The 26,795-nt window shown below is 54.4% G+C and overlaps 2 protein-coding genes across 9 annotated transcripts in view; one reads left to right on the top strand and one right to left on the bottom strand.

Annotated features, from left to right (window-relative positions):
- Positions 1-3,409, top strand: part of RB1 (RB transcriptional corepressor 1) — a 139,917-nt gene extending 136,508 nt beyond the window's left edge. For both annotated transcript variants that reach the window (XM_072760553.1, XM_072760554.1), the window contains one exon: positions 1,510-3,409. In XM_072760553.1, coding sequence (XP_072616654.1) covers positions 1,510-1,583 — 74 coding nt within the window. In that variant the 3' untranslated portion in view covers positions 1,584-3,409. The remainder of the gene's footprint in view (positions 1-1,509) is intronic.
- A 5,068-nt stretch (positions 3,410-8,477) lies between these two features.
- Positions 8,478-26,795, bottom strand: part of RCBTB2 (RCC1 and BTB domain containing protein 2) — a 40,056-nt gene continuing 21,738 nt past the window's right edge. For 6 of the 7 annotated variants that reach the window (XM_072760556.1, XM_072760560.1, XM_072760555.1 and 3 more), the window contains 9 exons: positions 25,171-25,337; positions 24,429-24,587; positions 24,182-24,289; positions 22,806-22,948; positions 16,823-17,013; positions 16,161-16,287; positions 15,347-15,486; positions 12,187-12,317; positions 8,478-8,866 (listed from right to left, as the gene is read on the bottom strand). In XM_072760556.1, coding sequence (XP_072616657.1) covers positions 8,726-8,866; positions 12,187-12,317; positions 15,347-15,486; positions 16,161-16,287; positions 16,823-17,013; positions 22,806-22,948; positions 24,182-24,289; positions 24,429-24,587; positions 25,171-25,337 — 1,307 coding nt within the window. In that variant the 3' untranslated portion in view covers positions 8,478-8,725. The remainder of the gene's footprint in view (positions 8,867-12,186; positions 12,318-15,346; positions 15,487-16,160; positions 16,288-16,822; positions 17,014-22,805; positions 22,949-24,181; positions 24,290-24,428; positions 24,588-25,170; positions 25,338-26,795) is intronic. The other variant, XR_012001973.1, reaches the window with a different exon arrangement.

The raw sequence follows: 26,795 nt of genomic DNA, 5'->3' as shown, positions 1-26,795 counted from the left end.
AAAATTAGCATATAGGAACATCGTCACCCTTATCTGAAGAATAATTTCTATTCCATTATTGAACTTCTCTAATTTGCAGTTTTTAAAACCATGGCAAACAAAAGTTTTCCATTACTGGAAATCAGAATGTTGACAAAGAGCACCAGGTCATTTTCCACGTTATGCAGAGTGGCATAAGTTTGGAATGTTAAGGCAGATGGTAAGCTCCTCCGAGACTGTGCAAGGTCGACCCAAGTCTAATAGATGGAAAGTACATGAAGAAGACACGTTCTGGCCGGGTTTTCCCCAAGGAAGGAGCTGTGGTAGTGCGGGTGACACTTCCCGACCCACTGACGGGAAGAATGGCTGGTACTGGGAAAGAAGACAGATATTTCGGAGATAATAAGTATTAAAACTATGATTTCTAGGGCCTAGGACGACATAACAGTTGATATGTGACTTTTAAAAGGGGGCTTCTCTAACATGTGCCTGTAAATATAGAATGCTTTGATTTTTTTAAAAACTCTATCTTTCTAGGTATGTTCTTTTGAAGAGAACAGTTAAAAAACTCAATATACCAAGAGCTTAAATTCCTTGGTTATAAACGAATCTCTATTTTGGATTTTACCTTGGCTGATAGACTCCCTTTATTTTAAATTAGTTCTGGCATTTCCACTCAGTACGTGAAAATAGACACAAAGCTTATGACCAAAATGATGCCCTGAAAACATTTGAAAGCATTTGAAGCTCAAAAATATGCATTTCCAAAGGAGCAGAAAGCTGTAAAAAATACGTCTATTTTCTTAGAGAAGAGTTCAGTTGCGTCATCCCATATTCTGCAGCGGCACGCTCAGCCAGGCTCGGAGCTCTTCAGGTTTCCTCAGGGAATTCTTAGCAATCCGAAAAGACCGTCACACGGGCGAGCTGGCGCGGGGCGGGGGGTGCACACTTAGTATTTTCCTTCTCTTCCAAGTGTGACTTGGTGCTTCTTTGAAATGAAGAGCTTCTGCCCACCACTAAAACCGAGTTAAGGATTTTTAAATAAGTTTAAGGAGGTTCTCTGGGTTTGTCTGTGTTGTAATCAATCCTGTACTTTTAAAACGTTCGTGTTGAGATTAAGTGAGCTGTGTCCGCAAGCACCAGGGCCGATTGCTTGCTTTGTGAGGCCAGGCCCAGCCTCCTGGTGTCCGCAGCCCGCCCTGCAGAGCTGGGCGCACCTCGGAGGGTCCGAGGCCGTCTTTTACGTAGAGAAGAACACGTTAGAATCCCCGTTTTGATCTCCTTTTTCATGTTTGTTTGGGCTGACCGTGTTTTATTATTTCTACACAAGCATACCTGGTATACTTTATACATGCATAATTAGGTGGTGCATGCTTGGGAAGAAAAATTACACGATAGAAAATTTGGAAGCCGCTGCTTTGGCAGGCCCTGAGCTCCATCGGCTTGGCGCGAGCGTAACGTGTATGGCAGCCCTTACGCACCGCACCTAGCGCCATCAGTGCTACTAACCTCTCTTCATCCTCTTTCCAGCATCCACCCGAACGCGAATGCAGAAGCAAAAACTGAATGATAGCATGGATACCTCAAACAGGGAAGAGAAGTGAGGGGCCCGGACCTGTGTGGGCACCGCGTCCGCCTCTGGCCTCATGGTCTCGCACAGATCACAGCGTGCGACTCTCCCAGTTCTGTTGACGGCCACACTGAGCACCTGTCTTCGGCTCTTCTGACGGATGTCAAGTGTGCCCAGGGCCTTGCGTGTGGTGTGCGTGCAGGGGATTCCTAAGCCACTTGCAATGTTGTAGTAAGTAGAATATACATTGTTATTGCACAAGATTGAGAATCTTGTGTAGATACCGCCATTTAAAAAGTTGTAGTGAATGTTTCCATTTCCAAAGTATAACTGCTCTGCTCTACACACGGGGAGGACGCCCTGGGATGGCAGTCCGAGCAACCCAGGCCTATTTGAGTACTTGGTCTTTTCTTGTGGCATATATGTGATGTTTGCTATTATTTTTATTAATTTATATTTATATATTTTTTAATTTAACATGAACGCCCTTAGAATATGTGTCCTGCCTTCCAAATGCAATTTGGCTGACTACTCCCCCTTCGCCCAAATGATCCTGAACTTCTCTGCTAAAACAGATATTAGAAACTAGAAAAAAAAATATCACTAATTTGTACACATTAGATTTTAGTTTACTAACGGAATCTGATGTACTGTGTTGCTTGTTTTATAAATTTTAGTTTTTAAACACAAGCAGAAAAACAAAGTGTAAACAAATGATGTTGTCATACTACTGATACAGATTTCATACCTCAGGACTTGTAAGAATTTATTGATCCTTTTCTCCATCCAACTCATGCTTTAAAATAGTACTCTTGGCTTTTATGCCATTCAGATCACTGAATTCATGAAGTACCCATCTAGTACCTGGAAAATCAGGTGTTCAGTTAGAGCTGCGCTGTAGAGGACCCTCAGACAGTATATTCCAAGTGCACTTTCTAATATTTCTGGGTCCTGAAGAATCAAGATATAAAATAACTTTACTCCACAAACAGACTGTTAACTATCGGAGCCTTAATTTTTCTCTTCGAGGTTTGTGTAATTGCATCTCAGCAATTATTCTGCTCTCCTAAATTTGGGAAGGGATGTGTTTGCTCTGGAATTGTACATGTCTTCCATGTATCTCTGGAACTGGCAATTGTCTATCTTTTTTTTTTTTTTTTAAAGTCAGTATGGTCTAACACTGGCATATTCAAAGCCACATCGTTTCTATTCCAAAATTGCAAGTAGTCAAAGGTCTTTGGGTTAGGCACTCATGTTTCTGATTTTTTGCAAAAGCCTCAAGTGAAAACAGCTGTTTTAGAAAAAGAGGCGCTTCCCCCCCTCCCCACACCTAAAGGTGTATTTAAACTATCTTGTGTGATTAACTTATTTAGAGATGGTATAATTTAAAATAGGTGATATTTAAGGTAGCATCCGCTAGCTTTTAGGAAAATCACTTTGTCTAAACTCAGAGTTCTTTTTAAAAAGAAATCTGGTCTTATTTGTTAGAAAATGAAATTTTATTTTGCGCTCAGTTAAGTTTCAAACTTATTTTTGGCAGTTATCTTGATAACAAAGGCACTAGGAAGCTTTCTCCCATTTCCTCATTAATTTCTGCATGAATATCATACAAATCAGTTAGCTTTTAGGTCAAGGGCTACCATATTTCTGGATCTTTTGCTAATAAGAGTTCACATTAGAGTTAGTGCCAGAATTTTAGGAACTTCAGAGATTGTGTATTAAGATTTCTTAAATAATTATCTTCAGATAATGCTTTATTGCTTTTTGTATTGGTTAAAACTGTACATTTAAAATTGCTATGTTACTATTTTCTACAATTAATAGTTTGTCTATTTTAAAATAAATTAGTTGTTAAGAGTCTTAATGGTCTGATGTATTCTTTGTATCAAGTGTACTAATGTCCTCTTCTGTATCCAAGTTCTCTCCTGGTGTCTCATCCGTTGTTATTGTTATTATTTTTAAGATTTTATTTATTTGACACAGAGAGCACACAAGCAGAGGGAGCTGTAGGCAGGGGGAGAGGGAGATGCCCCCCGATGTGGGGGCTCCATCCCAGGACCCGGGGATCCCGACCTGAGCCGAAGGCAGACATCTAACCAAGAGCCACCCAGGGGCCCGTCTCATCCATTCTTAGCCTTTAATTGGCTTCATATGCTGATGATCCCCAAATTGATTTCCCCATCCTGACCTCCCTCATGGAGGTCCAAGCCCTCAGAGCCAGTAGAACTCTTGACTCTCACTCCCTTCCCCCACTCCCTGAATTCGCAAAATAGAAACCAAAGTCAGGCCAAGCAGCTTGTTTCTACCCCAGTCTTTCCCCATTTTACTAAACACTTACTGGTCAAGCCAAACTCCTCAGAGCCATTTATCCGCTTTTCTTGAGAGCGCTCTTTAGACTCCTCACTGGTCCCCGGGAGCCCTCCCTTTCCTCCCCACCTTTCAACGGAAAAGCAAGAACGATTCCTTCAAAACAGAAATCGATCCCCACTGCTCCTGGAGTGCGGGTGTGGTGTGGGGCGCCTCGCCTCGCCTCGCCTTCCCTCCCAGCTCCTTGCCCCTGCCCCCTGGGCTTCAGCCCACTGCCCTCTCTCCCTCCTGCCAGCCCTGGCCCCCCTCCCGCTCTCACACTTGCTCTGACGCCTTCTGTCTGGAGGGCTCTTCTGGAACTTTGCCTGGCTGGTTCCTTCCCGACCCGGGGCCCATCCGCTCAGAGGCCTGCCTTGACCACACGCCGGCGGCCTTCCCGGGCGCTGGTCTCCTTCAGGAGCGGAGGGCGGCCTCTGCCAGCCTCTGCCAGCCTCTGCCAGCCTCCCTCCCCGGGGGCGCTCAGCTGGCTGCTCCCCCGCTCCGGCACCCGGAGGAGGCGGTTTTCAAAACCAGAGTGGACTTTGCGTGTTTTCCCAAGTATATGGAGACAAAAATCACATTCTCTTCCTCTTTTCATTTGTCCTGTACTGAGAGCCTCCCAGTGCCGGGCGCGGTTCTGAGTCGGGGTGCAGCAGGGGTTGGATGAGGCCAAGGTCCCCATCTCTGCGGAGCTTGCTGCGGAGGGAGGAGAGCCAGGAGGAAACCAGGAGCCCACGGGGCGTCTGGCGAGGGGACGCGGCGAGGACCCGGGAGGTGCGCTGGGGTCAGGAGGGGCTCCCAGGGGTCTCCGAGCCAAGCCTGGAAGGAGGCAAGGAAGCAGGGCCGAGCAGAAGAGCCCGACGGGCCGGGGGCCGCAGGGGCCGCAGGGCGTCAAGAGCGTGAGAAGCAAGAGCCTCCCTTCATCTAATGCAGAGTCTGTATTAAAGGCTTTTCCTCAAAAAAAAAAAAAAATAAATAAATAAAGGTTTTTCCTCAAATAAAATAAAGGCTTTTCCTCCCAAGCATCCTGTGTATGTACATAGAGAAATATGTGAGATACACATACACGTACCTCACGGGCCACAGCCTTTTATCTGCGATTCTGAAATCCCAAAGGCTTGAAACCCCAAGTGGTCTGTGTGTTTGGTGACAACAGTCATATGGCATCAAGAGTGTATCTAAACTGACGTAGCGCTATTTACAGCCTGTATCCCATTTAGTAGGAATATGGTTTCCCTACAAAAATATGAATACGTTGGTTTTGGGGATCGAACCGAGGCCCCACTCAGGTATTACGTACCCTGTGGTATACGTACCTACTGTGTGTGCTAAACCCCAGAGAAAGTATGAGGTGTACCTGGCACCGAGGGTTTCAGGTGAGGGGTTACCTTGAACTTCGGTAATAACGATCGCTCAGCAACAGGGTAGAAAGTGAAATCGTCTCCTGAAACAGCGTATCCATCCCCAAAGGAAGCAAGCAAAGGGCTGGGAGCAGGACAAGCAGAAGGCAGACGTCAGCGGTCGGCGTGCATGTGGGATGGGGACCTTGGGGCAGAACCGAGCAGCCCTGGGGACGCTGGAGGAGGTCGGTCTGCGTGACAGTGGCCACTTCAGAGACTCCGTATTCCGGTGGCCGAAGCTCTTACAGTCAGAAGGACCGTTCAGGTTCCTTTATTCGCGTTCTTCTCCCTACAGTTCTCAGGTGCGCGTGGTGGGGAGGGAGACCCCACGGACTGGCTCCGTGACTATCTGGGTGACTTCAGGGAGACCTGCCCGTCCAAGCAGACTGTCGTCCCCCACTTGTGGGCTAGTGTGCACGGCGTCAGGAAGGCTTCATTCGGTAGAATGTTCCTGTGGACCGTGTATCGTGCAGGACAGCAGGGAGCCCTGCCTGTAGGAACACCAAGTTTCCACCACCAGCGAGCGCCTTACCTAGAACTGTAACCTGGTTATCCTGTGTAATGTCCCAGCGCAGTGAAAACCACCTTTTTATTTTTAAATGCATTTTAAAAAAATATTTTATTTATTCATGATAGAGAGGCAGAGACACAGGCCGAGGGAGAAGCAGGCTCCCTGCGAGGAGCCCGATGCAGGACTCGATCCCAGGACCCGGGGGGTCACGACCCGAGCCAAAGACAGATGCTCAACCACGGAGCCACCCAGGGATCCCCGAAAACCTCTTTTAACATGAGTCTGGATACTCTTGGAAACCTTTTTCCGCGTTATCTTAGGAGAGTCTCCGCACGGGCATGGGCCGGTGAGGTGATGAGCGTGAAAGGTCAGTTGATCCCACAGACCAACACCGCTTAGTTCCTCAGCAGGAAGTACGTGATTTGACCCGAATTAGTGACACAGAAGGGGATGGCTCCTGTCTTGGCGCCGTGGCGGACTCAGAAGGAACAGGGACGGGTCCTCCTCGTGCTCCGCCGTTTCCCCGTCCGTTGGTAACAGCAAGAAGAGGACTAATGAGACAAACGCCAAACGCCAGACAGGACCGTGCAGTTTGTCACGGTTCCCGCTTCCTTAGCCCGGGCCGGGGACCGCCTCCGAGTAACGCCCTGGCAGGGCCTTGAAGGCCGAGCCAGGACACGGGTTCACCTTCCCCAAGCGCCCCCCTCACAAGCCTGTCTGCAGCCGGCGTGGCCGCGCCCCTGGCGCCCGTGAGCACAGGAGGGGCTTGGGGACGAGCATCCGGGCTGACCTGGAGGGGGACGAAGGCCTCGGTCCGCTGCAGGGTCGCGATGCTAGAGCACCTGCCCCCACGTCCCTAACTTGGAGCAGCGAGGCTGCTGGGACTCTACAAACGCTGCTAGGGTGGTGACCCCTCCCCTGGAGGGTGCGAGCGGTTCTCTTCGGGGGCGCCCCCACCCCCACCCCGACCCCCACCCCGGGACGCTCTTTCTCCCCGGGACGCCCAGGCCTTGAGGGTCACGGCGCGACTCCCCTACTCGGCCAAACAGCGCAGTTCCCCGGGGAGCTTCTTAAACGTCCTGGATCCGAATCCTTAAACCTGTTTTCCGCGGGAGCTGCACAGGTGCTGCTGCCGGCCACATGCCGCGGAGCCAGACGTAGCAGCGCAAACCGCACTAGCGGAGCCCAGGAAATCTACAACCCACCCAACCCCTAACGTCCGTCCTCTGGCAGCGGGGCTACCCCCCCCCCCCCCGGCCCACACGCAGTTCAGCGACGGGCAGGCCGCTTCCCCTGCCTGTTTCCTTCCAGTGTTCCGACAGGAGAGGATGTCGCGGAACAAAGAGGCATCTAGAAGCTTCTCAAGAGCCGGGCAGAAACCGGCAGGAAAGGAAGAGGTGGTTTGGGGAGACGTCACGAGGTGGTGAAGGCGCCAGTGAGCGCCAGCCAGCACGGGGAGGTGGGAGGAGCCAGCAGTGCAGGGGAGGAGGGGGAGGGAGGAGCCAGCCGCGCAGGGGAGGAGGAGGAGGAGAAGGACGGAGCCAGCCATGCAGGGGAGGAGGAGGAGGATGGGAGCCAGCAGCGCAGGGTCGGAGGAGGAGGAGGAGGAGGGAGGAGCCAGCCGCGCAGGGGAGGAGGAGGAGAGGGAGGGTGGAGCCAGCAGTGCAGGGGAGGAGGAGGAGGAGAGGGAGGGCGGAGCCAGCTGCGCAGGGGAGGAGGAGGAGGGGGAGGAGGAAGGAGGAGGAGGAGGGAGGAGTTGGGAGGAAGAGGGAGGAGGAGGGGGAGGAGGAAGAGGGGGGAGGAGGGGGAGGAGGGCGGAGCCAGCTGTGCAGGAGAGGAGAAGGAGGGGGAGGGAGGAACCAGCCGCGCAGGGGAGGAGGAGGAGGGGGAGGAGGGAGAAGGGAGAGGAGGGAGGAGGAGGGGGAGGAGGGAGAGGAGGGAGGAGGGAGAGGAGGGAGGAGGAGGGGGAGGAGGGAGGAGGGAGAGGAGGGAGGAGGAGGGGGAGGAGGGAGAGGAGGGAGGAGGGAGAGGAGGGAGGAGGAGGGGGAGGAGGGAGAGGAGGGAGGAGGGAGAGGAGGGAGGAGGAGGGGGAGGAGGGAGAGGAGGGAGGAGGGAGAGGAGGGAGGAGGAGGGGGAGGAGGGGGAGGAGGGAGAGGAGGGAGAGGAGGGCGGAACCAGCCGCGCCGGCCGCTGCCCGGACCCCCGCCCGGAGTCGCCGTGGTGGGCCCGCGGGCGCCGCCGTCCAGTCCCGAGTGGGCCGCGGGCCCGAGGGCAGTGGCGGTGGCGCAGGAGGCCCGCTAGGATCCCGGGGGGGGGGCGGCCCGTGACGTGGGCTGGCGGCCTCCGGGGGCGCGGGGCCTCGCGGTCAGGAGCAGCCGCGGGCACGGCCACCGGGACCGGAGAGACGCTGAGGTCGATGGGCTGTGGCGGCTGCGGGAACTCCTGAGGCGGCGCGGTCCGTCCTGCCCCTGCGACAAGCGCCTTATTACCAGCGCTGAGCGGCGGGCGCGTCTCACCGCAAGGCCGTCGGCACACGCACGCGGCGGGCCGGCCTGAGGGCGCGGGGGGCGCGGAGGGCGCGGAGCCGGGGCCCAGAGCGCGACCCCCGCCCGTGCCGGGCCGCTCGCCGCTGCCGCCCTGCCGTGCCCCCCCCCCGCCCCGCCTCGGCCTGGGGGCCTGGGGAGGCCAACGCGAGGGCCGTCCTGGGCCCGGGTCAGCTCCCCGCTGGCCGTCCCGCCGCCCCGGCGACAACGTAGGGCCCCGCTGGACGGACGTGAAGGTGGGTCCTTGGGGCTCCGGCCGTCCCGCTGCGGCCGCCGCTGCTTGGAGCCAGCTGGGGGGGCGGGGGCGGGGGCGGGGGGCAGCGCGGCGTCCGGCCCGGCGTCTGGGGCAGGACGGGTCGCGGCGGCGCCCGGCAGCTCAGTTCTTGAAGGCCCCCACGCGGCTGGCCCTGCTGATGAAGTTCTTGAGGAGGTCGTGGTCCATCTCCGCGAAGCCCGACGTCTGCGTCACCACAGTCAGGTGGTTTATGCAGAACCTGAAGCAGAACTCCTCGAGGTCCTGGGGGACAGCGACAGCGACCGCGTGTGACCGCGGGCCCGCACCCGCCTGACGCGCGTGAGCGCCCGGGGAGCCCCCGACCCGCGGCCTGCGCCTCCGCTGCCACCCCCCACGGCAGCAGCGCGGTCCCGTCGCCCCGGCGAGCCTGGCCGCTTCCGCAGGCGTGTGTGGGTGTGAGGGGCACCGCCCGCGGGAGACCCGTGTGGGTGTGGGTCTGTGTGGGGCACTGGCTGCCCCACTGTGTGGGTGGTGTCGTGTGTGTCCGTGTGTGGGGCACTGCCCTCGGGTGACCCGTGTGTGTGTGTGTGTGTGTGTGTGTGTGTGTGTGTGTGAGGCCCTGCCCTCAGGTGACCTGTGTGTGTGTGTGTGTGTGCGTGTGAGGCCCTGCCCTCAGGTGACCTGTGTGTGTGTGTGTGTGTGCGTGTGAGGCCCTGCCCTCTGGTGACCTGTGTGTGTGTGTGTGTGTGTGCGTGTGAGGCCCTGCCCTCAGGTGACCTGTGTGTGTGTGTGTGTGTGTGTGTGAGGCCCTGCCCTCAGGTGACCTGTGTGTGTGTGTGTGTGTGTGAGGCCCTGCCCTCAGGTGACCTGTGTGTCTGTGTGTGTGTGCGTGTGAGGCCCTGCCCTCAGGTGACCTGTGTGTGTGTATGTGTGTGCGTGTGAGGCCCTGCCCTCAGGTGACCTGTGTGTGTGTGTGTGTGTGCGTGTGAGGCCCTGCCCTCAGGTGACCTGTGTGTGTGTGTGTGTGTGCGTGTGAGGCCCTGCCCTCTGGTGACCTGTGTGTGTGTGTGTGTGTGTGCGTGTGAGGCCCTGCCCTCAGGTGACCTGTGTGTGTGTGTGTGTGTGTGTGTGCGTGTGAGGCCCTGCCCTCTGGTGACCTGTGTGTGTGTGTGTGTGTGTGCGTGTGAGGCCCTGCCCTCAGGTGACCTGTGTGTGTGTGTGTGTGTGTGTGTGAGGCCCTGCCCTCAGGTGACCTGTGTGTGTGTGTGTGTGTGTGAGGCCCTGCCCTCAGGTGACCTGTGTGTGTGTCTGTGTGTGTGTGCGTGTGAGGCCCTGCCCTCTGGTGACCTGTGTGTGTGTGTGTGTGTGTGTGTGTGTGAGGCCCTGCCCGCGGGTGACCCGTGTGGGTGTGGGGGGGCACTACCTGCCCCACTTGTGTGGGTGGCGCCGTGTGTCAGTGTGTGGGGCACCGCCCTCGGTGACCCGTGTGTGTGTGTGTGTGTGTGTGTGTGTCTGTGTGTGTGAGGCCCTGCCCTCAGGTGACCTGTGTGTGTGTGTGTGTGTGCGTGTGAGGCCCTGCCCTCAGGTGACCTGTGTGTGTGTGTGTGTGTGTGCGTGTGAGGCCCTGCCCTCTGGTGACCTGTGTGTGTGTGTGTGTGTGCGTGTGAGGCCCTGCCCTCAGGTGACCTGTGTGTGTGTGTGTGTGTGTGCGTGTGAGGCCCTGCCCTCAGGTGACCTGTGTGTGTGTGTGTGTGTGCGTGTGAGGCCCTGCCCTCAGGTGACCTGTGTGTGTGTGTGTGTGTGTGCGTGTGAGGCCCTGCCCTCTGGTGACCTGTGTGTGTGTGTGTGTGTGTGTGTGCGTGTGAGGCCCTGCCCTCAGGTGACCTGTGTGTGTGTGTGTGTGTGCGTGTGAGGCCCTGCCCTCAGGTGACCTGTGTGTGTGTGTGTGCGTGTGAGGCTCTGCCCTCAGGTGACCTGTGTGTGTGTGTGTGTGTGTGTGTGTGTGAGGCCCTGCCCGCGGGTGACCCGTGTGTGTGTGTGTGTGAGGCCCTGCCCGCGGGTGACCCGTGTGGGTGTGTCAGTGTGTGGGGCACCGCCCTCGGTGACCCGTGTGTGTGTGTGTGCGTGAGGCCCTGCCCTGGGCGCTCCGCGTGGGGCTCTGCGCCCACCCACGTGCGCGCGGCGGCGGGCCGCTGCTTCTAGAACCGCGAGGGCCGGGGCAAGCCCACACGGAATCCGTGGTCGGGGCCGTGAAGCTGCCTGCCCCGCGCCCGCCGCCGCCCGAGGCCCCGGCCCGTCCCGGCTCCCGGCAGGCCCCGCGGCAGGGGGCGGCCGCACGTGAAGTGCCCGCACGGCGGCGGCTGGGGCGTGGGGCGCTGCTCTGCCCCGTCCGGGCCTCGGCGGCTACGCTTTCCCCGGAGGTAGGCGGAGGCCCAGGGTGCGGCCAACCTGCTCCCGTGACGGGGGAAGGCAGCGGCGCGTGGGGGCGGGAGAGTCGCCTCCTCCTGGTGCTTCCGTATTTCCCAAGTTTTCTTCAACAGGCGGGTTTACGCGCACAAGCAGGAGCCCGCCCGCCCGCCGCCAGCTTCCCGATTCCGACCGCAGGAGGCGCCCCTGCAAGGAAGGTCCCGCAGGCCCGGAGCCCGCCGGCGCCGCGCCTCCTCTCTCACGCGCCCAAACCAGCAGGGGCCGGAAATGCAGGTCACCGCGATGCCCCCATCGGCGGGCGCCCGGGGACGCCTCTTTTCCTCCGTGTAGATCATGAGTTTCGGTCTCTACATTCAGCTTCTCACACTCAAACGTACGGGGCGTCCGACGCACTGCGGGCGGCCACGCGGGCTCCCAGGCGGCTCTGCCTTCGCAGCCATCAGCACTGCCCGCCCACGGCTCTGCAGCGGCGTCCGCGGGCCAGGGCCGCCTCCTTACGGGAGGCCTAGGGCCGGTCCCTTAAGTGCACCCCCTAAGCCCCCCTAAGCCCCCCACCCGCAAGGGCCACCCCTCCTCCACCCCCCGCCCCCCGTCCACACTCCCACCCCCTGTCCACCCCCCTCCCCCGTCCACACCCCCACCCCGTCCACCCCCCTTACCCCCCGTCCACACACCCCCATCCACACCCCCTGTCCATCCCCCCACCACCCCCACCCCCTCCCCCCGGAAGGGCCGCCCCGTTCCCACGCCCCCCCCCCCCCCCCCCCCGGCGGCAGTTGGGGAGGACGCCCGCCCTCCTGAGCCTGCGGCGCCTCGAAGACTAGGCTTCCCCGTGTCACAGACGAGAACTCACATCTTATTTTCACCCCTATTTCCCACTCCTTCATGACCCCATTTGTTCTTTGGTCCGGGTCTTTCCGTCCGGCTGCTCGCGCCCCTTTCTGCTCCCTCAGGCCCCGCGTGGCGCCGGGGGACGCCGGGGCAGCCGCTTCCCGCCACCACCTTCCCGCGTTCCTGTCCCGATCCTCGGGCCGCGGCCCTGGGCGGACGCACGTGCATTCCCCTCCCTGGAATCGGGTCGGCCAGTCCGGTCCTCCGGCCGGCGCCCTGGAGCCCCCGTCGCGCCTACCCCCTCCCCGGACCCCGCCTCCCCCCCACCCCCGCGGGCTGCGGACCTGGGCGTCGTACTTCACGGCGGCCGACAGCAGGGCGATGGCGTTCTCCTCGCAGATGCCCTGCTTGATCGTCTGCTGGCACAGCCTCTTCAGGCGGCTCTCGCGGTAGAAGGTCGCCAGGTCCAGCAGGCCTGCGGGAGGACGGCGCCGCTCAGGCCCGGGGGCGCCGGGGCAGGGGCTCGTTCGGGACGGCGAGGGGAGGCCTGCCGGGCCCTGCGCCTCCCGCCCCCGCGGCCCGCTCGGCACCCCCCGCCCTCCCCCCTGCGGCCCCAGGAGCACAGTCCGCACCCTCCCCCACCCCCCCGCAGCCCTGGGAGCACGCTCTGCACCCCCTCCCCCCCCGCAGCCCCAGGAGCACGCTCCACACACACCCCCCCCCCCAGGGGCCCAGGGAGCACGCTCTGCACCCCCCCACCCCGCCGCAGCCCCAGGAGCACACTCCGCACACCCCCGCCCGCCGCGGCCCCAGGAGCACTCTCCGCAACCCCCCGCCCCCCGCAGCCCTGGGAGCACGCTCTGCACACCCCTGAGGCCCCAGGAGCATGCTCCGCAGCCCCCCGCCCCTCCCGCACCCCTCACCCCTCACCTCTCCCGCACCCCCCACCCCGCGGCCACTGGGGCCATCGCGGCCCAGACGCAAGGGCTCCACGCCCGCTTCCGCTCACCGTCCGCACGGCCGCGGGGCTGAGCTTGCCCACGCTCATCGTCCAGACCCCACTGGCTCGCGCTTTCTTCTTCCTAACGCGCCCCCGTCCCCCGCGCTGTTGGAGGGCGCCAGGCCCCGACCCCCGCCGGCCGCAGACCTCCGCGGGGCGGGCAGCAGCCCCGACGCCCAGCCCAACTGCGGCCCTAACAACTGCGGCCTCCCGCCGTGTCACCCGCAGCCCGGGCACATACCTCTGTCCCGGGACCACTGCCGCATACACCTGCGGGCCCCTGACCCCCCCCCCCCGGGGGCTCAGGGCTCGCTGATGAGTCCAGGCGCCAGAGACCCTGGACGCGGGGACCGACACTCGCTAGGTCCACCCCCGGCCCGGGCTGCGCCGACCTCAGGTCACGGGTCCACGCGAAGCACCGGGAGCTGCGACTTCACCCGTTGGACAACGGCAACTGTTTCCCCGTCTCTCTGCTACTAAGGGGGGGCGGGGGGTCTGGGCGGGAAACTGGTGTCCATGGGAACAGGGCCAATACCGTTAAAATCAGAGAAGGCCCACGGCCCAACGGAGGAACCGCAATCTCTCTTAATCCCGGGAGCTGCGACGGCTCCGTTGTTTCTGGTCAGTTCTTGGAAACTCCCAAATTCCTATCCATACCGCCCCCCCCACAGCCCCCAGCTTTGGGATCACATCAGTGCACACCCACAGGTGCCGCCCTCAGGGAAGACCCGGCCCTGAGCCCCTGCTCAACACAGCCCGGACCTGCACCCCTCCACGCGCAGTCCTCACCACAGCGGCCCAGGAGCCACGCACCAGCCCCTAGACCACACTTGGGGCACCCGGGACTCTGGAATCCCCAACTGGCCCGGAGGCCCCGCAGGTGGACGTTCCCTCCCCTCCAGATCAGGCCGCCAACGGGCAGGTGCCCAGCCGCAGGTGCGGCCCAGGAGGGGGGGCTTGTACACCCCCCAGTGCAGGCCACAGCTGGACGCCTGGGGCCTGTCCCTCTGTGCGCTCCCGAAAGGAGCTCTCGACAGCCCTAAAATTCTAAACTGCAACTAAAACTCAAGCCTGGCCGTTCAGTTCTCAACGAAGGTCTATTTTTCAAAGTGAGGATTGAACCTATTTTATCTGCAATCTGTTAGCTTAACGTAGAACTTTGCATTTTTAGACAAATGTACAAGGGCCTTTATTTGGATTCTCACCCGGGGCCCTGCAAATGTTGGGGGGGGGGGCTACAGAAAAATTGCCACGCGGAGTCTAAGACGGACTCAAACTCCTTTGACTTGTCACACTCTAGGGCAAACCCTGTCCCTTCCCGTCGTCGTCCTCAGCTTAACGGATGATCCCTCCATTAACCCAGCTCCTGGGGCGAGCACCCGAAAGCGGGGAGCCTTCCCTCTCTGGCTCACACGTGCCCCCCACCCCGGAGCAAATCCCGCAGCTCTCTGGTTACCAGCTGTCGGGAGCGAGTGGACAGCTCCAGCTACACGGCCCTGACCCAGGGCACAGCCACCTTGCACCTGGACCATCCGGCGGGTCTGACAGACACACGAGCAGCCCCGCGGTGGGGCCCCAGCTCCGGTCAGCGTGGCTCCAGGTAACCCAGGACCCGGCACTGCGGAGGGGAAGGGGGGCCGCGCTGTGGGCGCGGCTGGTGCGGCCTCCTGGAGCCACGTGCGCTCCCCAACAGGCAGCCGCTACCTGCGCCCCAGCATCGCGCTGCGGGCTCCTCGCCCCAAGGACCCGGCTCCGGGGCGCACGTGCCCCCACGGCCCACGTCTGCGGGAAGGAGGGCTCCGCGGCGGCAGGACGCGGCCTCACCGGCCTCACCGGCCCCCACGCAAACTGAAGGCTGCTCCGCCCACGAGGCGCCCTGGGGTCACTTCCAAACTCCCCACATGGCCCTGGTGGCACCCGAGGGCGACGTCCGCTCCCGCCTCTTCCCGGGCCTGAGCCCAGAGGCCCTGGGGGTCGTGCCACAGGCGTGGACTCCCTGCGCACCGCACACGCCCCGGGGGCAGCCGGACCCCCGCTCCCGGGCCCCCTTGGTCCCGGGGCCCCCCGCTCCCGGGGTCCGCCCCCCGCTCCTGGGGCACCGCCCCCCGCTCCCGAGGCACCCCAGCCCCGCTCAGCACCTGCCCCCCCCCCGCTCCTGAGCCCCCCACCCCCACTCTCGGGGTCTCCCCGCTCCCGGGCCGCCCCCTACTCCCGGGGCGGCCCCACTCCTGGGCCCCCCCCCACTCAGCACCTGGCACCCGCTTCCGGGGCACCCCCGCTCGGCACCCGGCACCTCCACTCCCGGGGCCCCCCACTCGGCACCCGCCCCCCCCCCCGCTCCCACGGCCCCCCTTGCTCCCGACCCCCCACGCTCAGCACCCGGCACCTCCACTCCCAGCGCTCGGCACCCAGCACCCTGCTCCCGAGGCCCCCGGCTCCCGCCCTCCCCCCCCCCCCCCCCCCCGTGCCGGGGCGCAGGAGCCCCGCGGAGCCCCGGCCCCCACCTACGGCCTCCTCGGGGGGCAGGCTGACGCGGTCGGTGTACAGGAACTCGAGGAAGGCGCGGTAGACCGGGTACGAGAACTCGCTCATCTCCACCGTGTCGTCCTCGTGGTCCTCCAGGGAGGAGCGGAAGTGCTCACACCTGCAGGGCACAGAAGCGCCGAGGCCTCGCCCGGGTCCCCCCCCCCCCCCCCCCCCCGCCCCGCGGCCCTGCCCCCCCACCCCTCCTGCCCGGGGCTGGCCGGCGCCCCGACCTCAGGACACCCGGTCCTCGCAGCGAGGCTCTTTACGGGGTAACGGCGGGGCAGCCCGGGCACGGGGCGTGACCGCGGCCTCGTGAAAACCGGGCGCTTGTCTGCGGGGCTCAGCGGCTGAGCGTCTGCCCGCGGCCCAGGGCGTGACCCCCGGGGCCCGGGATCGAGTCCCGCCTCGGGCCTCTCCCTCGGCTGCGGTCTCTGCCTCCCTCTCGGGGTCTCTCAGGAATAAATAAATACAATTAAAAAAAAAAAAAACCAATAGGGTTGAATAACTATAAGGAATATTAATTAGAATTTATGGGATGCACAATTCATGGAATTCACCAGAGCACACGGAGACCTTTGAGACAGTGTTGCCCGCAGGTATTCACGTCCAAACACAAGGACACAACCCCGCCAGCCTGCCCGGTGCTCCCCCCACGGACACCTGATCCCCAGGCTGGGCTGTCCGCTCCTAGGGCGAAACCGGCCTCCCTTCTTCCCTAACTACTGACGGGCCTAGGCCGCTGGGACCTAATAAAGGTACTTATTTCAATTCTCAAAAGAAAGGATTCCTTACCTAATTTTGAGCAGCACTTTATGCGCGTAAATGTACTTCCCATCCACCAGGAATTTCAGGTCCGCCGTGTTGGGGTTGTCAAATTCCCTCTTGAGCGACTCGGCCACTGTAAGGTGGTCGTCGGGTTCTACGGGAGGAACAGCAAAGTTTCTAGGGTCAAGGTGGACGGAGCCAAACTGCAGGCAGCCTCTCGCACTGCTCTGGTGACACTTGCGAAAGTACCCAAGATAAGTGACCAACAGGGCAACGCTCCCCACCCCCCACCCCAAAATACGGATTCTCACCGCTCTACCATCAATGAAGGATAAGACCCTCACCCACATCTGCTTGTAAATCTGGCAAAACAACTAAAAAGGCCCAAACTGCTCCACTCCGTGAAATGTTTGCATGTTTCAGTAAATAAGCCGGCTAAGGACAAAGGTGCCCTTTCCCAGGGAAATTAAAAGCAGTCAACTAAAACTGCCTTGAATTTAGTACGTGATGTTGGTTTCTGATACTTCCAAGAAAAATTAATCCATCAAAGTAGTTTCCTTCCACAGGAGCCCACGAGAGAGAACTGAGTGTGACGCTGCACCCGAAAAAGTCGTTACTAGCACCCTAAAAGCACCAGAGTCGTCTCCCCAGTACCGGGCAGTCCCCCGAGGGGACGAAGGACCGCTCACCCACGGACAGGAGGCGCCAGGAGACAGCAGGCGTGGCGAAGCAGGCGAACACGTCGTCGGTGCAGGAGAAGTGGGTGAGGTGAGGCAGGACCACCGACTGGCCCCGGCACTGGCCCCACATGTACACGTGCCCGCCCTGGGTCTTGGCCGCCGACGTGTGCGCCGAGTGGCAGGCCGCGATCTCCACGATCCTAAGTCCACAGACAAACAGCAGGTGAACACGGCAAACGGGAGAAGAGACCAGCTGACTCCTCCGCGCCTCAGCTTTATCTGCTTTCCAAACCGAACAGGAGGAGGCTTAGTGGCCTCCATTTCCAGGCACCGAACACTTGCGTCCAGGCCAGCTGTCCCTCGGCGGCGCAGCTCAGGAAGACGGGCTTGGGGGCGCTCCTGGCTGGTTCTGTAGCCTCCATGGCGAGATGCAAGAACCCTCCCAAGGGGATGGAGACCCAAACAAACAGATTAACCCAACAGTGGTCTAATTTTTTTTTTCTTAAAAAAGGACTTAATTAAATAGCTTTAAAAAAAAGGACTCAGGCTACTTACTTAACCCAGGTCTTGACCCAGTATCAAGAAATATTTTCATCAAGATTTCACCAATTTTAGCGTCAGCCAGAACTCGCCGTGGGCCCCCCTCCTACCTTCCGGGGCCTAGGGGCGCAGGTTCCCGAAACTGACACACGTTAGAGCCCCCTGATTTTGCCAGGGACCTAGTTCTCGGCTTCCTTCCTAATGGAAAACTCTGGTTTTGGTGATTTGGAACTGGTTACTCTGCTGCGAGCCTACGCCGCCACGCAGATTCAGAGAAGAGCGTAAACTGCTTTCCCCCGAGGCAGGTCAGCGTCCTGCCTTTGCCCGAGCGCCCAGGGCGCCCGCACCCTCGGGCCGGAGGCGCAGAGCTTCCGACTCCGCTGGGACTTCCTCCGCCTTCCCGCTCAGAATAGCCACTGACAGGTGACAGAGCTGCTCGGACAACTGCCATCCGCCTCCACCCCACGTACCTGCACCAAGGGACAGCCTGCTCGGTGTCCCTGCCTCAGACTCTCCCTCTCCTCTGAATCGGCTGCACGAGGGCTGAAGACACGTTGCTCCCCATCAGTGCCTTCGGGCCAGCAGTGGCTTCCCACAAGATAGGATCGAGGCACGTGGCACGAGGCCCTAACACAACTCGCCTGTCTGTATCCAGCCCCCTTTCGAACCACACTCGCCTACGTCCTCCGGGCGCCAACACACAGAGGTACTCGCTGCCCCTCAATATTCTTACTCACAGTTCAGGCAGCTTGTTCGAGAATGCTCTTTCCTTTCTGCCTTAGAAATCCTGCCCATCTTTCAAGGCCCAGCTCAAACAGCCCCGAAGTAGGAGGCCTCTGGTTCACCTGCGTCCCGGAAGCACGGCCTGGGTCGTACCTACCCAGCTGGGCTGCAGGTTCCTGGCAGCCCGAATCACTGGCTTGTTCCTCCCCAAGTGTGTTTCTCTCCCCAACATGGTGTCTGACTAAGCAACTTAGAGGTCATTTTATGGACTAGCTGGGAAACACTCAACAACCCAGAGCAACTGAGGGGTGGGTAAGACCCCGTGACCGGCTAGCCGTGGGAGGATGGAGATGTCCCTGGATGTCTAGCCGGATGCCTCCCAGCCAAGGAGGGAAGACGGACATCACACAGGCTGGAGACCGCTCTGGTGGCTTGCGTCAGAAGGCTGCAGCGCACGGATTTTACGTGTGGCCCAAGTAATTTCACTGATTTATTCAAGGGCTGCTTTCTGGACAACAGGAGAACTAACTAGAAAAGAGGCCACAGCGTGCCAGGGTGAAGAGCCTAGACGCTGGAGTCCGGCGGGCCCAGGGGCGCATCCGGGCTCTACCAACGAGGCCAGGTGACCATGGGAATGTCCCTGAGCCTCTCGAAGCCTCAGTTTCATCACATGCAAGGCGAGGACCTGAGAAGTGATCAAATACACCACGCACGGTGTCTGGTATACAAATAGCAGCCAGGAGCAGAGCTTTCTTGACGGGATTCCTGCTAAGTGTTCTCGGCGGCAAAGCCTCCCTCATACAGAGCCTGGACATTTCCAATGATCAATTCAGACACTGAGACCTTTCCTGGCTGCACAGTTAAGTCCGCGACTGGGCCCGAACCCAGCCGGGGACTTTACAAATGAACCTTCCATGCCCACACCAGGAAGATGGCCAATCCTATTTGGCTTCTCTTTTCAACAAAAAAAGAAAAAAGGGGAAGGAAATAGAATAAATATATTTATTCAAAGAAAGGGCATCTACTGTTACCATCTACCCTCACACGTTACATCAAATGTGAGAGCAGCGACCTATCTCATTTTGCACACCTTGCTGCGGTGGCCAGGGCACGGGCTGGGGGTCAGAGGGCAGCCTGTGGGGGCCGAGTTACCTAAACTCTTATCATCCATTTTATTCTTAAAAAAAAAAAAAAAAAGGCAAGGGAAGAGAAGACAAGATAGCAATCGTTTCACGGCCTTGTGGTGAAGGGTCAACGAAACCAGCTCCCCAGCACAGCGCACATTCACAGCCAGCTTCCTCCAGAGACTCAAGTGTTTACCAGTGGTGACAGGAGCTCTGGGAGACCGCTTAAAATCACCTGTTTTCCCTGATAATGTTCTATGAAAAATGTAACGGGTGGGAACGAAACAGCGTCCTTCCACCCAACATCAGAAAACCAAAATGCTTTAATTCCGACATTGGCTTCTGGGATATCTTTACCAGCCTCCACAGAAAAGGGAGCGTAGCCTCTGCCCTTACAGGAGGCAGGAATGCTGCTTCGTGGAGAAAGGGTGGAACAGATGTGGCAAAGGGCTCCGGGTGCAGAAGGCGCTGGAGCACCGGCCTCCCTGAGCCAGGTGACGTTTACCTGAACACCCAGCAGCTGCGCAGGAGGGAAGTCAAGGGTGGGGCACGGGCTGGGCTGACGGCAGCAGCCGCTACAGGAACAAGAGTGGAGACAGTTTAGAGGGAGCCTTCAGGCTGAGCGTGGGACCCAACCAACTGCCAAGGCATCCCGCAGTTGCCTAAGGTCATCTGTTCCTAAATCCAACTCGTACCAAGAAGCCAATTCGGAAGCTCAGACTCTCCAGTCTAATATATAACAGACAGTGACTGTGGACTGAGCTCACCTCCACTTGTCAGGGTGTCTGGCATATCTCACATTTTATTTTGCAGCCATGCGTAACGAAGAGAAGGTACTACACATTCATGATGAAGGAATTTTGTGTCCCCTCCACGGGATGATCCCCAAGGACCACAGCTGAATGGCCGTGGTACTAGAAATGAAAACGCAGAGACTGAGGAAGAATGTAAAACAGAAAACGAGGAGGAGAGAAAAAAGGTGATTTGTGAGCGAGAAGAAGAGTGGGGGACAAAGGATGATCATAAAAGGTCTAGAGCAGTGATTCCCAAGCCTGGCTTTGTAAGAGGCCAACGTCATTGCAATTATCGCAAGGTGTCACAAAATCCACGGAAACGCAAGGCAAAGTGAGTTTTAACTCAATTTAACTTCAAAATATGCCTTTATGAAACTTCAGGAACAAAGACAAATGCTGGTAAATCAAAGTATTGAGACTTCAGAAAGATTGGGAATGACTGGATTAGAGAGAAGAGAATCGCTTTAGTCATTAAAATTACTTTTATATGAACATAAATTGCTAACAAATGTTATTAGCAGTCTTCATCAGAAGCGGGCCTCTGTGGGAAAAATCTTAAAAGGTTTCCTCTGGGTTGTCATTTAAGCAAAGGATCCAATGTAGACAGATTTTCACCTTCCAGTTCTGTGACCAGGTAACCAGGACCTGACGATCCACCCCACCCTAAATTCAATCCTTTTGTTTCTAAGTAGTTCAACTTCCCCGAAATGGGCCCCAAGACTCAGAAGGGACTTCTTGAGACATAAGTCCTAACATATCTGCACGTTTCAGTTGCTGAGAAGGGGTGGGTACGTGCAAAACAAGTCCCAGCAGACTTACAAATTCCTCCCTTGCAATGCTCGTGTGATGCGGGGCCTGCAAACAGGGATTACCACGGCAAATTCAGGCACGGAAAACAGAAAAGCAGGAGGATCTCGTTCAAAACATTCATCCATGATGGTCGTAGCCAAAATGGTGACTATGTGGACAACAGTGAGCAGGCAAGTGTGTGGCTATTTCCACTTTTTTTTTACAGTTATAATTCAAAATTTCAAAATAGTTAAAACGCTTTTTTTTTTTAATGGAGTTTTTACAATAGACAAAAAAAGCAATACTCTCAAGTACCAGGTAAGGCGTTGGCACTCACGTAACTCCCATGCCGGCTTCTCTGCCTCTCCTGCCTCCTCCACCATGCTGCCCCCTGGCTCTGTGTGACTCGCTCTGGGACGCTCGGGGACCAGGGTGCAAACGTGGGGCAGGCTGCTGGTGAGCGGAGCGCGGTGGACTTGGCAAATGAGTTAAAAAGTACGTGAAGTGTGGCAGCACCATAAAAACGGTTAAGTGCCACATAAATATGTTGTTTTTATTTCCACGGCACCTTTATTTGATCCTTTAACTCTTCTTTGTCATGTATGTAAATACTAAATGTCCCTACTGACTGGCTTTGCTCAACTGAGGCATCTGTGGGATTGTTCAAAGTCTCAAGACGGTCCCTTCTCTTTTCACTGAGTAGCTCGGGACTGGGACTATGTCTAAGGGAAATGCAAAGAGCACGGCTGTGTGCCTCCAGCACACACTCACCGGCTCCTGACCTCCAGTCCCTCTTCTCCTTCCCAATCCTTGAGAGGTCCAGGGTCTTATCCTAAGATTTTGGGGGAAATAAACCAGAAACAGGTCTTTTTTTAAACCTATTTGACATATGTTAAAATTAGCCGGCTTATAATGCTCAAATGAAAATCAAGGGGGTTGAGAATGATAATCTGGTTCTTCACTTTCATTGTTAAATACTCCAACAAAATGTAAAAGAATTGCATACAAATGCAAAATGATCTACGTGTCCATATATTTACTTTAAAATCAGATGTAACAAAAATTAATATGCACAATAAAAATGAAAATAGCCGTATTAATTCCCACAGTGATTACAACCCTAGTTTAACAGAAACACTAATGAAATGTTTTTGTTCAATAGCACTGTGTCAAAACACGTAGAATGAAAAGGCAGTGATAATGCCATGTCTGAGACACTCAAAAGGCTTTTAAAAAAATAGTGGGATAATCTGGGGGGAAATTCTGCATATGCTAATTACTTAACACAACCTTGCAGACAAGTAGGCAAAGCGAAGTCTTAATTTTCTAACCATTTCACACTTCCTCATAGCTTGGGAACTAAAATAATGAGAGTGTCCTATCCTTTCCACTACGTTTTATAAGTAGCTGAGTGAACAGCTTTATACCTCATTTGAGGTGCTTTTCCTAAGCAGAGAAGATTGACCTCAAGCGTTAACAACTTTCTCTTAAGAATATAAAACAGAAAACGATGAGAAGGAGGAAAAGGTAATTTGTGCCGGAGGAGAACACAGTAGGATAGCCGCTGGAGGTTCGTGTAGAGTAGCTGAAATATGGGTGAGTGAAAGGGGAATATGTAACATATAAACTCCCCAGCAGCTCAAAAGCCGATTTTATTTAATTTATTTTTAAAAGGTTTATTTATTTAGAGAGAGAAAGAGAGACAGCATGAGTGTGGGGAAGCACAGAGGAAGAGACAATCCCGTGCAGACTCCCCACTGAGCACAAAGCCCAATGAGGGGCCTGAACCCACAACCCTGAGATCATGACCTGAACAGAAAACATGAGTCAGCAGCTCAGCCAGTGTTCTCGGGCCAACCGAGCCACTCAGGTGCGCCCAAAAGCCAATTTTAAAAAGGGATGAATGCACTCATGAAAGAATATTCTAACATTAGCAGTAAGTTGCCCACAATTCTGTATCATGTCTACGTGGTTTTAATAAACTAAAGAACACGCAAGTTATTTTGAAAATGCACATATTACCTGTCCTTTTCCACGACGACAGGCGCAGGATAGGACTGGTTACTTTTATTGCCAGTGCCCAACTGACCATAAGAATTTGCACCCCAAGCATACACTTGGCCTTCATCTGTTAAAACTAATGTGTGTGCATAGCCACAGGCAACCTAGAAAAAGAAAACCCAAATCCACTTAGGCCCGCAAATATGCTTTCACAAGGTAGGTTAAGAACCAAAGATGCAAAAAAAAAAAAAAAAAAAAAAAAACCCAAACAGTGGCAGCCTGCTCAGAGAGGCAAAACATCAAGGTAACCAGTTTTGTCTAGAACTGGTTTAGCCTGTGTGTGGCCAAAACTGCAGTAAGATCAACACGAGTCCTTTAGTGACATGCATCTGGTTTGTTCAGCTTTAAATATGGCATTCATTATGTTCACAGAGACCAAGGGTGTGGACTGAATATGAAATACGCTTTTACTTTTTAAAAAAAAAAATATTTATTTATTCATGAGACACACACACAGAGAGAGAGAGAGAGGCAGAGACACAGAGGAGAAGCAGGCTCCATGCAGGAAGCCTGATGTGGGACTCGATCCTGGGTCTCCAGGATCATACCCTAGGCCAAGGCAGTTGCCAAACCACTGAGCCACCCAGGGATTCGTTTACTTTTTAAGAATTTGTTTCCTTTTTTGTAAAACTAAAACATGTTCAATGTGGAAAAAATGTAGAAAAGTATAAATATGAAACTAATCTTGAGATCTGGATTATTTTTCTACTCATATATAGATACATGGATATGTACCATGTCTCCACGCACCATGTCTGTATCTTTATTTTTACTTGACATCACATAGCACTATTTCCATATCCTTCAAAACCCTTTGTAAACATCATTTCCATTCATACAGATTTAGTATAATTTATTTAATCATTAACATTATTTGATTAAATTATCCTACTACATCTATTATTTATTTATTGAAGTTAACTTTTTCTTTCTCTTTCTTTCTCTCCCTCTCTCTCTCTCTCTCTCTCTTTCTTTTTTTGCTATATCTTCTCCTCTAATCCTGTAAGTGTCTTTCATTTTGGTTCCTTAGGCTAATACCTAGGAATAAAATTACAGAACAAAGGCTCTGAGTATTTTCGAGGCTCTTGACATATATACTACCAAAGTTTCCTTGGAAAGATTGTGACAATTTACATTCCAACAGCTAAGTATGAGAATGGCCTAGAAACGTAAATTCCTGATGAACATCTACAAATTAATTCAGGGAAACAGAGCTTTAGCCTTCACTTCAATGAAGAAAACATCAAGCAGCTAAACCCTTCATCTGCCAAGAAAACTGTGTATCTTTGCCCCTAAAGACTTAAAAGCAGGCACACGGAAACCAATTGTGGACATACCCGCTGGACGCGAATGCCTTGCAGAGCTGCTATTCTACAGGGAGTTGGCTGGTTGCCGCTACTGCCGAGTCCAAGCTGCCCATTTCCATTGTAACCCCAGACATAGACCTGAGAGAAAACCAGAGACTCAATGTCCAAGGAAAACATAAGCAAGCAAGCTCTCTGCTGGAGAGAAACGTGCCGCATCAGTAGGACACCAGCAAGGCAAATGGGTTTTTAAAAACAACACAGCACACAACTTTCTTACCTCCCCAGTATTCACCACTGCCATCGAACACATCTGCCCACATGCTATGTTCACAACAACTTTATTTTGTAAGCAGCCTGTGACTCTTCGAGGGATCGGCTGATTGGCTGTTGATCCAGATCCTACCTGCCCGGAGTTATTATAGCCCCAAGCAAATACCTGGGAATCGAAAAATGAAACACACTCGTTTATAAAGTGTCCCAGTTGGACGCAAATATGTACTCATAGTGCCTCATCTTTGCTCTCAAAGTGCCTGATATCCATCAATTCTCACACCACAGGCAGAGAAGTTTTTATGAAATTCATTCTTACAAAATGCAGTATGTCATAAAATTAGGTTATTGGTATTATCTACTCAAATAGCAATAATTATTCTCAAATATCACATATTATTAAAATATCTAAAAAATAAATAAATAAATTAAATATCTACTTATAGATACCTTAGCCATATTTTCCAGCATTTTGAAATTTTTTCTTTTAGCAAATAAAACCCTCGAGTACAGCCATATAGAAGGAAAATACAGCCTTTTAAATTTTGCTAGGAATTTAATAGAAATCCCTACTACATAAAGGTACACTTCATGATATAACCACCATGACTATGAACTGCCAACAAGAATAAGATTGAACTTGAGGAAAATGGTTATTTAAATCAAATGATCATATTTCTAAGACTGCTATAAGAATCTACGTAACCTTATTGAAAAAAATCAATGAGATTTATGCTAACTATTCTCACCTCTCCATCAGATGTTAGCACCAAAGAATGGTAAGACCCACAGGCAACTTCAGTGACTTGTTTGTTTGACAAATTAGTAGAAATATGACAGGGCACTAAACCATGATTAGTTGTCCCATTGCCCAGCTGGCTATAAGCATTATGACCCCAGGTAAAGACTTCTCCTTCTGAAAATAAAAAGAAATACAACCAGCTTTCAAAACTTCTACTTTATTATATGAACATACATATTTGCACACCTTCATGAATGAAAACTAAAAATGCATGTGCAAAAACTAATCAACTTCCCTATTCCACCAAACTCATTGCATAAAAGAACACATTTGGAAATACAAACTATATTCTATCTCAAAGCAACAAGGTGAATTGAAATGGATGAAATTATGATAACTGGGAGATAAGTTTTTAATAAACAGCCGAGAAATGTTACCAAGAGTAACAGGAAGAAATATCAGATTGAAAGTCAAAAGACTGTAAGATCATTTACCTTCTCTGGGGCTACTTTCCTATCTATAAAATGATCATCAAGTTAATTTTTTAAATCTTTGTTATTTATTGTGTAGTATAATACACATTCAGAAAAGTTCATAGAATATATGCTGTTCTAGAAATAACGACAAAGCACATAGTCATGTACTACCACTCAGATCAAGAAATATAACTGGATGATCACTCAAAAAGCTCACCATATATAATCCTGAATAAGAGAATTCAGTTTTTCCTATTCTTGAACTTTCAATAAATGGAATCATACAGTATATACTCCTTTTGTCTGTATTTTCTACTATATTATCTGTTTCTGCTACATTCCAGATAGCTAATTTCTTCTAATCTTCATTTTCTTTCGATGTGTCCAAACTGCTATAAAACTTGCCCACTGAGCTTTACATTTTGATGATTATATTGTTTATTCGGTTCTTTTTCAAATCTTCTCATCTCTACAGGATATAGCCTCAAGCTCATCTGGTATTTTTTCAAACACAATAAATACAGCTCTCTTATAACTGGTATCTGATCATTCTAATATCTGATACTTCGTAGTCAGTTTTTGCTGTCCTTTTCTGCTTGGTTCTCATTCGTGGTGCCTTGTTTCCCTGTGTCCCTGGTTATCTTTGACTATATGCTACTAACTGCCACTGAAAACTCATTTTTCAATGGCAATGTGTTTCCTCAGGCCTAAGATGAAGTGAAGGTGCCTTCTTCAAGAAAGCATCTGCATTAACCTCTGTCATGCCATGAAGGCCCTTAAAGGTACTTCTTTGATAGATCCAACACTTAGGATTTCTTGGCCCACCCAGTCTGATGTGAACTGGAATACAAATGCATGAGTACAACCCTTCAGGGACAGGTTTTCTTCCTTTTCTTTCTCTTTTCCTTCTTGCTTTGCTTACAGCCAAGGATTTTTCTGTTCAGTGCCTTCGAGATGGAGGAGCCGGCCCATCCTTGCCCCTACATTATAGCCCTTCATGGACCTAGCATAACATGTTAGATCTCTGGTGCACGATCCCTTCTACCTCAGGAGTACATCAAACCACAACCCCATCTAAGTGGAGAGGTAGATGTCCTGAAGGCAAAAGTAGCTTTAAGTTCCCTTTAACCTTAGTTCGCACTTTCTCTTAAATATG

Source organism: Vulpes vulpes, chromosome 6, assembly GCF_048418805.1.
Source record: "Vulpes vulpes isolate BD-2025 chromosome 6, VulVul3, whole genome shotgun sequence".
Classification (NCBI taxonomy): domain Eukaryota; kingdom Metazoa; phylum Chordata; class Mammalia; order Carnivora; family Canidae; genus Vulpes; species Vulpes vulpes.
Note: the sequence above shows the minus strand (reverse complement) of the source record. Positions and strands in the feature narration are given on the sequence as shown.